The sequence below is a fragment of the Rhineura floridana genome, chromosome 3 (assembly GCF_030035675.1).
Source record: "Rhineura floridana isolate rRhiFlo1 chromosome 3, rRhiFlo1.hap2, whole genome shotgun sequence".
Lineage (NCBI taxonomy): Eukaryota > Metazoa > Chordata > Lepidosauria > Squamata > Rhineuridae > Rhineura > Rhineura floridana.
This window is the reverse complement of record NC_084482.1, coordinates 127,278,249-127,290,919: the sequence shown is the minus strand read 5'-3', so window position 1 is coordinate 127,290,919 and position 12,671 is coordinate 127,278,249. Positions and strand designations below refer to the sequence as shown.

At 45.9% G+C, this 12,671-nt stretch overlaps 1 protein-coding gene across 3 annotated transcripts in view; it reads left to right on the top strand.

Moving 5' to 3' along the window:
- The first annotated feature begins 2,811 nt into the window (after nucleotides 1-2,811).
- The window catches only part of MST1 (macrophage stimulating 1), an 80,494-nt gene continuing 70,634 nt past the window's right edge, over nucleotides 2,812-12,671 (top strand). For 2 of the 3 annotated variants that reach the window (XM_061617834.1, XM_061617833.1), the window contains exons 1-3: nucleotides 3,024-3,158; nucleotides 6,256-6,388; nucleotides 11,965-12,077. In XM_061617834.1, the coding sequence (XP_061473818.1) occupies nucleotides 3,062-3,158; nucleotides 6,256-6,388; nucleotides 11,965-12,077 (343 nt within the window). In that variant the 5' untranslated portion in view covers nucleotides 3,024-3,061. Of the gene's footprint in view, nucleotides 2,977-3,023; nucleotides 3,159-6,255; nucleotides 6,389-11,964; nucleotides 12,078-12,671 lie in introns of those variants that run through there. The other variant, XM_061617835.1, reaches the window with a different exon arrangement.

Sequence of the window (12,671 nt, the reverse complement as noted above, 5' to 3'; positions counted from 1 at the left end):
GAGCTGAAGTCCTGACGAGCTCGCCTTGCTAAGCCAATGTGCTTTGTGACAGCGGGAGGGCTGGACTACGAGCCCCATGATGCTCAGCGCGTCTTCCTCTCAGGGGCTTGCTGGGAGACGTAGTTTCAAGGAACAAGGCACGCTGGTAATGCTTGGTGCGAGGCAAATGAACTACGGCTCCCAGAAGCCTAGGGCCAAAGTTTCGGCGCCCCGGTTGAACCTGTGGCTTAAGCCTCACTCCCCCTAGGTGCCCCCAGCACTCCTAGGTGCTGCCATAGTTTACACACTAGAATAGATTGACGCTCACGCCCTCTAGTGGAGAAATGGCGTGATAGCAGAAGCTAATTAAGTTGTAGAATTTATTCTATAGAATTCTAGAATGAGTTGATTCCCAAAATATGGAGTGAAGGGTGGGATGTTGTTGTTAATACCACAATCTATACTTGGCAGCCGAGGCGTAGACTTTTCTGAAGTCCCGTTTTGTCACCATACCTTGATCGTCCCGGATGAAGACATTTTCACTAATTGAAAGGACCACGTTTGTTTAATGGCTGGTGGGTCACTGTTAAAAAAGACGATTCTGCCTTGCCCGCAGGAGGATGTGACCGGTTAGTCGTGGCATTATAGAGCAGACCAGAGTGGATCAGGTTGACTGCAGAAACCATAACGCAGCGCTGGCGTTCGTGACGAGCCTATAAGTATTTTAACTATCCCACAGGAGGGGTGTTGAATTAGCAGAACGCGCAGGTCTTCTTGTGGCAGGTCACAAACCGGTCAACAGGAGCAGGCCGTATGGTTGCCTTCTAAATTAACGCTACTTTGCTTCCTTCTTGAAAAATGTAGCCTCTTAAATCTCTCCGTTTAGCCTCTAGCAAGGAAGGGAGTACTAAAACACACCTGTTTGGCAAAGGGGTTACTAGAAAACAGCTGCAATTTCAGTCCCGCTCCGCTCCCCCCTTGCCGTTTATCGGCTTTCCTTGTATGCCCACTTTTAATCATATTTCTGTGCCTGTTGCGACCTGCTCCGCGTCCTCATTTGGACTCCTCTGCCCAAACCATGAAAAATAACTTTCCTCTATTCACCGTTGGTAAGCAGCATTCTCAATTCTGCGTGCATAATCCGTGTCCCCACCTCAGCCCCAAAATCAGCCTTCTCAGCTTCAATCCTCTGTGCAGCTATACGAAAGAAAGCTCCATTGACTTTAGTGGGTTTACCTTTCAAGTATGGATGCTTCCAGATAGGAGTTTATTGTGGGATCGGTGCTGCTCCTACACATACGAGTTTCTGCATAGCGTCCATGCAATGACCTTGTCATCAAAACGCCAGCCTATACTTTAAAAAAAGAATAATCTGGGTTTCCCCTTAACGTGGAAAATCTGATAAATTAGAACAACCTGTTATGCATCCACTGTCATCCACTGTGTGGAAGCTCATGAGGAGCTTTTCTGCGTGGGTAGGGTATGTCACTGGTGGGGGGATGTATTGGCCAGTGGTTTCTAATACCACATCCATACTTTTGTTTGCCCCTCACCTGAGCACAGCTGGTCATGTGGTGGGGGAGCCCCAATGTCAAGCAAAAGCCACTTGCTGAAGGTACACACTGATTTGATCTATCCTCTTAAGATGTCCACAACTTATACTGAGTCAGTCCACCGAGCTCAGTATTGTCTACACTGACAGGCAGCAACTCTCCAGGATTCCAGGCAGGAATCTGTCTCAGACCTACCTGGAGATGCCAGGGATTGGACTTGGGACTTTCTGCATGCAAAGCAGATGCTCTACCATTGAACTAAGGCCCTTCCCCAGCCCAATCTACCTTGGAGACTGTAATCACAGTACCTGCATCAGACTTTTAAAAAAAATACAATAATCTGTCACAAGACCTCTTCATTACAATTTCAACATTTCACTGCTGCTTGGCTGGAGGGAGGAATGTATGGTTGCACACCCCTGCCAAATCAAACAGTAGATTGGTATAGCTGACTGCCACTTTTGCACAAAATCTCTTTATTTTAGTTTTTCTTTAAAAACAAACAAAATGGAAATGGATATTGGTCTCGCACACACACCGCACAAGCCTATTGGGAAAGATGATAACTAATGGCTAGTAACATTGGTGTTGCGCACTTGCAGTGAAATATATATTTAAAGATGCATATGCACAGGTACAGCAAGATCTGCATGTGTGCCCAGAACAGAAAATGGTAGTGGAGGGCAAGGGGAGGAGTAATTGACAGCCCAGCCCAGATCCATTCTTTCAAGCTCCACCCACTGGTGTTAATGGTAAGCAATAGAATAGCAATTAATATCCATATCCTGTTAATATCCTGTTTTTCTTCAACCTATAAATTTCTTCCTGTTGTGCAGCTACTATATACACAGAGTTTGTTCCATTTAATGTGCATATCCCAGTTCTATGTTCCCAGGCTGCGCACTCCCCTGTAAGGCTTCCTTCTGCTCTCTTGGCCACTACTTTTAAAGATTCTGCTCTTCTTCAGGTTCCTCTTCTATCCCTTGGTGGACATGTCTGCCTAGGCTTGACACTGCAGCTGCTACAACCCTGCAAATTATCTCTGTAGGATCTGGCTCTGCAGCCTGGGCTGGCGTTTTGCTAGCTTTCCCCTTTGTGTGGGCCATATCTCTGGGAAGAGTCTATGAGAACGTGGGGCGTAGCACCTGTCAGGCCACTTACAGGAAGGGGAAGGTTCTTGAGTCAGGGCCAGCTTGGGCTGGTGGTTGAGAGAGGTTTCCTAACAACTTTGTATCATATCGATTTTTGTTTTTTAGCCTTTTGTGTCAGCCCGGGCCTGGGAAAGGGGCCATCCCACTGGTCAAAGAAAGGACTAGTAAAGGAAAAGTGGAGAAATACTTATGGGCACCCACTGTCATGGGTCTCCCATGAGCAACTGCACCTCAGAACCTCAGAACCCCTCCCTCCTTTCGCTGTGGAATTATTCCTGACATGTGAGGCCTGGGTAAATATTTGGCAAGTGGGGTCAGGGGGGCTCTGTGCCGTTGCTTCCTGCTGGGATATTGCTGTGCGCACAGCCCAGCTGGCAGATGTGTCTGGTCAGACCAGAAAGGCTGGTGCTGGCAGAGAGCATCATGCAGGCTGTAGTTCTCCTGCTCCTTCTGTTGGTCTGTACCTTCAGCACAGGTAAGAATCCCTCCGTTTCTGAGTTTTCACAGGCTAGAGGTGGAAAGGAATTCCTGGGTAAAGGTCTGATGCTTTCATTCTGGGTCCCCTCCGGAATGACATTATTTTGTGGGAGGGATTCAATTGCATACCAGAAATTTAGGTTTGCACAATTGAAGTGGATTTAAGTGCTCTAGCGTGACAAATCCCTTTAATTTTCTTTCTTTCTTTCTTTCTTTCTTTCTTTCTTTCTTTCTTTTGTGTGAGGAAAGTGATGGGGAAATGCACAAAAAATGTAGGATAAATGATTGATTAATGGGACAACTTATAACCTCTGCAAGCAAACCAGGATGTATGTTTGTTGTCATATAACCTCTTCACAGTCAAATCAGAACAAATGCTTAATGAAGGCCAGAGATTTTCTATCCTCTGTGCAAGCAAATCAGGATGAATGCTGAATAAACAGGTCACCTGGAGGAGCCTCTGGTTCTGCTCAGGCACGCGGTCTGACCACGGTTATTAGGAAGAGCAGCTGTCCTCCTCCGCACTCTTGCCCTCCAGTTCTCTCATGTCCTCCGAGAGCTCTAGTGAAGCAAGCAAGAAGTAACTGCCAAAGAACAAACACACATCTTCTTTGCAGGGTTGCCTCCTCCCTCTCTCCCCCTGCCCCCTCCCCAGCAAGGCTCAAGAGTCTTTGACAGATTCATGACCAAGATTCAGTAGGTCAGCCTTCCCTTCCCCCAACCTGGTGCTCTCCCATTGTTTTGGACTACAACTCCCACCTGCCCCACACTGTGGTCAGGAGTGATGGGAGCTGAAGTTCAAAACAGGGGGCACCAGGTTGGGGAAGACTGCAGTAGGTGAAGCTTTTTGTTTTGCTCATTGCGAGGAAATGCTTAGCCTGTTGAATGTGTGCCTGTCATGCAGCCATTAAAGGCATAAAAACCCTACCTGGAAAATAGATAGGTGCTCCCTCCCACCAACTCCTCTGCCATGTATTCTCAAATTAGGGTTGCCACTTTTTTCTTGACCAAGGCTCTGTGCCTGTATCAGCTATGTGACAGGCAGATATTCATCAGATGCAGAGTTCTCCCACCATACTGGCAAAAGGTAGATATGATAATTTTTTTGCCTGGCATGAATCTCTTAAAGGCACAGAACTTTAGTCAGGAAAAATAATATCTCAGATACCAGCCATTATGCAGTCTCATTAATTATTTGTTTTATTTATTTATTTAATTTATATCCTACCCTTCCTCCCAGAAGAAGCTACAGTGTGTAGCCAGGTGCCTGGGCCAGATGCTTCCTCCCCTGTGACAGCTGCACACTCACCATGGGAAGTCGGTCATACAGAGTGTGTTCTCAGTACTGGTCCCTAACCGCTGTGCTGATGAATAAAGCACACCATGCGCCTGGTCTGGGAATGTTGCTCAAGTGCCCTCAGCCCCCCAAATTGCAGCCACCTGGATGTCATTCAAAGGCTTGGATAGACACAGAGGGACTTCTGACATTTTACTTTGAACCACACTCCATGTATCCAACTGTTGAAGAATATCGGAAGCTGCCTTTCACTGAGTTAGAGAGTAGCTCCATCTAGCTCACTGCAGTCAGTTCTAACTGGCAATGGCTCTCCAGGATTTCAGAAAGGAGTCATTTCCGATCCTTACCTGGAGATGGCAGGAATTAAACCTGGGACCCTTAGGCATGGGAGGCATGATCTCTCAGCAACTGAGCTACACCTGAGAATGGGGAGAAATTCAATTCAGTTCACCTTTAAAGGCAAACTGTCCTGATTCTCACTTTCTGAAATGTTAGACAAACCAATACACAGTCATCCTTCAAAATCCAGACTTCTCTAATTTTGCAGTGCAGTTCTCCAGCCAAGAAACATGCACAAAAGTGCATAGCCTAGGGTAAGGTGTGCATAAAAATGTGTTTAATAGTGAAGTAATATTAAAAATCCTTTACAGTAGGGAAAATTGCTTTGTAAAAATGTGTATATTATTTATTTATTTATTTATTTTTAAAACTTATATACTGCCCGACTAGCAATAGCTCTCTGGGCGGTGAACATAGATACAATAAAATACAGTATAATACAAAAACATCAGTCTAAAATCAAATTTCACAATCTAAAAACAGCAAAGGCTAAAATCAAATTACAAACATTACAATCATTAACAAAAAATTAAAATGCCTCAGAGTAGAGAAAGGTTTTAACCTGGCGCCAAAAGGATGATAGTGTCGGCGCCAGGCGAACCTCCTCGGGGAGACTATTCCATAGTTCGGGGGCCACCACTGAGAAGGCCCTTGATCTTGTCACTGCCCTCCGGGCCTCCCTATGAGTTGGGACCCGGAGGAGGGCCTTCGTAGCAGACCGTAGTGTACGAGCCGGTTCATAGCGGGAGAGGCGTTCCGACAGATATCGAGGTCCCGCGCCGTATAAGGCTTTATAGGTTAATACCAACACTTTGAATTTGACCCGGAAGCGTATTGGAAGCCAGTGCAAGCGGGCCAAAGCAGGTGTTATATGGTCAGACCGCTTCGTTCTTGTTAGCAGTCTGGCCGCCGCATTTTGCACCAGCTGTAGCTTCCGAACCGTCTTCAGAGGTAGCCCTACGTAGAGCGCATTACAGTAATCCAAACGTGAGGTTACCAGAGCATGTACTACTGATGTAAGATCCTCCTTACTCAGGTAGGGACGTAGCTGGGCTACCAATCGAAGTTGGTAGAACGCATTCCGTGCCACCGAGGCTACATGAGCCTCAAGTGACAGGGAAGAGTCTAGAACGACTCCCAGACTACGAACCTGTTCCTTTAGGGGGAGTGTAACCCCATCCAGGACAGGATATGTATCCACCATACTTAACTGACCTTAAGATTGAAAAAAATGAGTAATTGAGAGTAATCCAAACTGACAGATTTGGTCATCCCTAGCTACAACCCTGGCCCTCACTCCTTTGGCATCACAAACTGGCTGGATTATTACAAGTGAAAAGTTAAGAGCCCTGCTAGTTATATGTTTCTCTGGATTGTGGCTCTGAGTCTTCTGGAGCTGGTTGGGCTCTAGTTTCTTTGCAGGAGATTGGAGCAACATACATTTGTGATGTCATTCCAGGCCAGCGCTCTCCTCTTAATGACTTCCAGAGACTAAAAGCTACTGAGCTGGTCTATTCGTCTCACCAGAGGGAGGAGCAGCCCATGGGGGTGGAACAATGTGCGCGTCAATGTGCCAAGTTGCTTGACTGCAGGTAAGGGGGAAAGCAAGAGCACTGGGCACATGAGCAGTTAGCTCAGAATCATACAAGGATGAACCAAAGAAGCTGTCTTTGGACTCTCTTTGGTCCCAGGGTATGGTCTGAAGGTGTGTGAGGCCCCCAACTTGCTAAAGCTAAGTAGATCTGGATCTAGTCAGTGCACAGATGGGAAACCACCAGAAAACTGCCCTGAGCTCCATTTATTTAATTTATACAAATATTTGTATTCCACTATTTCTTTAGAAACATCAAAGCGGTTTACAACACGTTAAAAACAACCACCACCAGAGAATAAAAAAACATTAAAATACATAAAAACAAAGGTTAATTGTTGCAAAAAAAAAAAGCATCTTCTTAATTGCTTCCATAAACCTGACGGAACAGAAAAATTTCCAGCACGAGTTCAAAAGTTAAAACAGAAGATGCCTGCTTAATCTCTGTTGGCAGAGCATTCCAGAGAACTGGACACTGAAGGCTTGATTTTGTGTTGATGTTGAATGAGCCTCGCCAAGTCAGAGAACAACCAAAGCTGCTCCTGCAGATGATCTCAGCGATCAAGCTGGGATATAAGAGTTCAGGTGATTCCTAAGGTACCCTGGGCCTAAGTTGTTCAGGGCTTTGTAAATTAATACAAGGACCTTGAACCAGGCTCGGTATAAGACGGGCAGCCAATGCAGATATTTTAACAATAGTGTCACATGTTGTCAGCTGTGTGTCCCCATCAGCAGTCTGGCTGCAACATTCTGCACCAGGTGGAGCTTTCAAACGAGGCCCAAGGGCAGCCCCATATAGAGTGCATTGCAGTAATCCAGCCTAGAGCCTACCAATGCATGGGCTACAGTGGTCAGGCTATCCCTGTCCAGGAATGGTCATAGCTGGTGAACCAGACAAAACTGGTAAAAGGAGCTCCAAGCAACAGAGGATACTTGGGCCTCTAAAGACAAAGATGAATCCTGGAGTACCCCTAGGCTTCAGACCTGGTCCTTCAGAGAGAGTGCAACCCCATTCAGAACATTTCCAGACGTATATGGGAACCACCTACCCAAAGAGCCTCCATCTTCCCAGGATTGGCCCTCATCCAGTCCACTACAGCATTCAGACACCAATCCAGAGCATTCACAGCCTCTCCTGATTAAGATGTCATGGAAAAATACAGCTGCATGTCATATTGCTGACACCTTGCTCCCAAACTCCTAATGACCACTCCCAACAGCTTCATACAGATGTTGAATAGCACTTGGGGAGAGAATAGTATCCTGTGGAACCCCGCAGCACAAGTGCCAGGAAGCTGAGGAACACTCACTTAGTGTTACTCTTTGGATGCAACCCTAAAGGTAAGAGTGAGACCACTGTAATACGGTGCCTCCAATACCCATCCCACTGAGTTGGTCCAGGAGGATACCGTGGTCTATGCCATCAAATGCCACTTTGAGATCAAGCAGAAGTAACAGGATTGCATTCCCTCTGGATGTTAAATAATCAATAGGGGAACACACTGCCTGACCGAGATGAAATAAAAGGAAGATGGAGGCAATACATTGAAGAACTATATAAAAGAGATGCAAGGATGACAGATTTATTCACGGAGGAACCATATGAAGAAGAACCAGAAATTTTAGAACGTGAGGTGAAAGCTGCTCTTAAAATATTGGAAGAAACAAATCATCTGGAACAGATGGCATACGGTGACTCGAGACTGAATCTGTCCAAATTTTGACAACAGTTTGTCAGCAAATATGGAAAACTAAACAATGGCCCACAGACTGGAAGCTGTCAATATATATCCCAATTTTAAAGAGGATCCGAGGGAATGCAGTAATTATCGAACTATTGCCTTAATATCCCATGCAAGTAAAGTAATGCTCAAGATTGTACAACCAAGGCTCTTACCGTATATGGAGTGAGAAATGCCAGATGTCCAAGCTAGATTTAGAAAAGGAAGAGGCACCAGAGATCATATTGCAAACATAAATTAGATAATGGAACAGACTAAGGAATTTCAGAAGAAAATCAACCTCTGCTTTATAGATTACAGCAAAACCTTTGATTGTGTAGAATAGATCATGACAAACTATGGAATGCTTTAAAAGAAATGGGGGTGCCACAGCATCTGATTGTCCTAATGTGCAACCTATACTCTGGACAAGAGGCTACTATAAGGACAGAATATGGAGAAATCGATTGGTTCCCAATCGGAAAAGGTGTGAGACAGAGGTGTATTTTATCACCCTATTTGTTTAATCTATATGCAGAACGTATCATACCGAAAGTGGGATTGGATCAAGATGAAGGAGGTGTGAAAATTGGAGGGAGAAATATCAATAATTTAAGATGTGCAGACAATACCATACTACTAGAAGAAACCAGCAATGATTTGAAACAAATGCTATTGAAAGTTAAAGAGGAAAGCACAAAATGCTTTCATTTGGATTCCTGCATTGAGCAGGGGGTTGGACTTCATGGCCTTATAGGCTCCTTCCAACTCTACTATTCTAGGATTCTAGGACTACAGCTGAATGTCAAGAAGACTGAAGTAATGACAACAGAAGATTTATGTAACTTTAAAGTTGACAATGAGGACATTGAACTTGTCAAGGATCAATACCTTGGCACAGTCATTAACCACAATGGAAACAATAGTCAAGAAATCAGAAGAAGGCTAGGACTGGGGAGGGCAGCTATGAGTGAAGTAGAAAAGGTCCTCAAATGCAAAGATGTATCACTGAAGAATAAAGTCAGGATCATTCAGACCATGGTATTCACGATCTCTATGTATGGATGTGAAAGTTGCACAGTGAAAAAGTGGATAAGAGAAAAATCAACTAATTTGAAATGTGGTGTTGGAGGAGGGCTTTGCAGATACCATGGACCACAAAAAAGACCAATAATTGAGTGTTAGAACAAATTAAACCAGAACTATCACTAGAAGCTAAAATGATGAAACTGAGGTTATCATACTTTGGACACAAAATGAGAAGACATGATTCACTAGAAAAGACAATAATGCTGGGGAAAACAGCAGGGAGTAGAAAAAGAGGAAGGCCAAAGAAGAGATGGACTGATTCCATAAAGGAAGCCACAGACCTGAACTTACAAGATCTGAACAGGGTGGTTTATAACAGATTCTATTGAAGGTTGTTGATTCATAAGGTCGCCATAAGTCAAAATTGACTTGAAGGCACATAACAATCTGCTCTGTGTGTTGGACAATGACCACTTGAGACAGGCTCATAGTTGCAATGGAGGCCATAAACTGCTGAACTGGACCTGAGGCAACCTTAGCATGAATGTTGAAGTCAACCAAAAGCACTGTTCTGGATTCCTCCAATACCACACCCGAGACCACCTCTGCCAGCTCGGTCAGGGAGGCTGTTGAGCTACAGGGTGAGTGGTACACCAACAGCATCCTTAATCTTCTCTTTGGCCCAACACCAGATGCAGGCCCTCCAGTCCCTCTCTGAGAGAGGGATTTCCTGGTGCTAGGGAGTGAACTCCTATGGACTACAGCAACACCTCCCCCTCACCCCTCCAGTCTGGGCTGATGTTGCACCGTGTACCCAGGTGGGCAGATCTGAGTCAGATCTGGGCCACCCAGCTTTGATACATGCCAGGTTGCCCCGTTCATCCATGTTCAAATCATGGGTCAGCATGGTTTTATTACGACTGACCCAGTGTTCAACAGAACAACAACCAGACTGGTGGGGACAGTGGTAGAGCATCCATTAGTATCTAACGTAGGGGAGATCCCAGTGAGGGATATCAGATGCAAGCACCTATCATCACCCCTCCTATGTCTCCTTCCATGACAGAAGAAAAGAAGGATATCAATGTAATAAAATTGAAATCTAGATCATTGGTCTATGTAGCCTGGTACTGTCTACTGTGAGTGGCAGCAGTTTTCCAAGGTCGCAGGCAGGGGTTTATTTTACATCTGCCCAGCATTAAGAACAACTTAAAAGTGCTGGGTCTCAAAGGTCAGTTTAGCTGGAAGAAGTCTTTCCCAATTCTGTTATCTGAGATCTTTTAACTGGAGATGCTGGGGACTGAACTTGGGATCTTGCGCATGCCAAGCATGTGTTCTTCCAGAACTGTTGGTGAGTACATGCTTTGTATGTCCATACTGACTCCCTAACACATGCATGACTCTTGAGTATGTGCATATATTTATAGTTGTAAGGTATGTTATGACTATGCCCCCCAGCCCCCACTCCTATGTATTTGGGAGAGGGATGCATGGGGTGGGGCTGTGGAGGAGTCACATGCCATCTTTTTACATCATCAAGAGAGCAACCCAAATCCGTCTTACGCCGGGCTGTGTATGCGTGCTGGATTAGGTAGAGGCATCCTTTCACCCAGCTCTGCTGGCTGAGCTTGCCTCCTGCTAGTGCTGAACACTTGGGCAAGCAGGAGTGCCATTGGCAGGCTGCTTTCTATCAGTAGCCAGAATAAGACTCCGAAATATGGAGGGGAGGGGAGGGGTGGGGCTGAGCCAGCCTTGGATCCACTGGATCCTGAGCTGGTCTCATTGCTGTCACAAGACAACATCAGTTCCCATCTAGGCTGCCGCAGCAATTGATTCCAGACTGGGCACCTTCTGCAGCAGTCATGAGTGGCAGGGCTGCAGATGCAGTAAGGGCCATGCTGCTCCACAAAGCCTCACTGGTGGCAGGTGGGAGTTTGGACTGTGCTCTACTGAGCTTCATGCCACGGGCTCATCATTTGGTATCCCATTCTCAGTAGTAAAGAGAACTCAAGGTGTAAGATTATTTTTGTGCCTTGGAGGTCATGCTTCCTCCCACTGCCCAAGCACCAACCATAAAGATAGGGATGGGGAATCTGTGGCCCTCCAGATGTTGTTGGATTTCAGTTTTCATCAACCCCAACCATCATCGCCATAGAATCATAGAATAGTAGAGTGGGAAGGGGTCTATAAGGCCATTGAGTCCATTCCCCTGCTCACTGCAGGAATCTAAGTTCAAACATACCCAAGAGATGGCTGTCCAGTTGCTGCTTGAATGCCTCCAGTGTTGTCAGACAGTGTTGTGGTCAGAGGAGTGACGGGGGTTGTAGTCCAACAGCATCTGAAGAGCCACAGTTTTCCCATCCTTGTATTAAGAGCTTAGGTCTAGCAGTGCAATCCTAACCATGTCTTCTCAGAAGTAAGTTCTATTTAATTCAGTGGGACTTACTCCCAGGTACGTGGGGTAAAGACTGCAGCATTGGTGGCCTTCAGAAAGCCACTGTCTCTCAGCTTCGGTACGCCCCCCACTCCCAACATCTGCAATATAGGAATAACAATGACGTACTATACACAGTTGCCATAAGGATTACTGAGATAATTTATGAACTCTATGCTAACACTGATTATGATTTATAGCAGAGGAGTGAGGACTCATGCAAGGCAGGAAGATTCAAATATCCATGGAAAGCAGAAGCTAGGGTAATTGGGAATGCATAGATAGGGCAAAGCAAGACAGATTTGGGATGGTCTGAATCACGTATACTGGCTGCAGGAGATGAAGCTTTCCTAGGCCAAATTTCTAATGAGGATTCTGCTGTTGCCCCTCCAGAGCCTTCCATTACAACTGGCACAGCTGTGGATGCCAGCTGCTTCCTTTGACCCAACACTCACTCCACACCCAGTTGCAGAGGAATGTCCACTACGACCTCTACCAGAAGAAAGGTAGGATGGCCAGGCTTGAGATTCACAAGGAAGAGGGATGTGGGGGAGGAGGCAAGGTTAGATGTCTACAAATTCAACAGAAAGGGAAATATGAGCCCTGCGAGCAGGGAGAAGAGGCGAGACAGGTGCAGCGGTGTTGTGGGGCTGCATGTTTTAACTCTGTTCTCGGTTATGTGCAGAGCCTCCACGGGGACAAAAGGCTCCCTGATGCAGAAGCTCACTCTTATTGTGAGAGGAGCCAGGAGAACCACGTGACGTTCAGTCACACGGCCCCACTGTGTCCACATTGCTTCTTGCTATAGCCCTGAATAGAGCTATAAAGAAATGTATGTCGGTGCCTCCCCTGGCAGGGTGGGATAGAACCAGTGCAGGATATTTGCCTGGATTCAAGGGAGCCCCTTGCATAAGGGGTCACCAGTCTGGGGTTCCCAACATAAAGAAACTAGAGGAGGGACTTCCTGTCACCAAGCTGACTACACAGTCTAGACAACCTCCCGGAGGTTTGTTCATATAGGAATGTCTCAGACTGCCCTCTTGCGTTTCATGGCCTTTGGGCCCCACTGTTTACACACATATACATTTCCCATTGTCAGG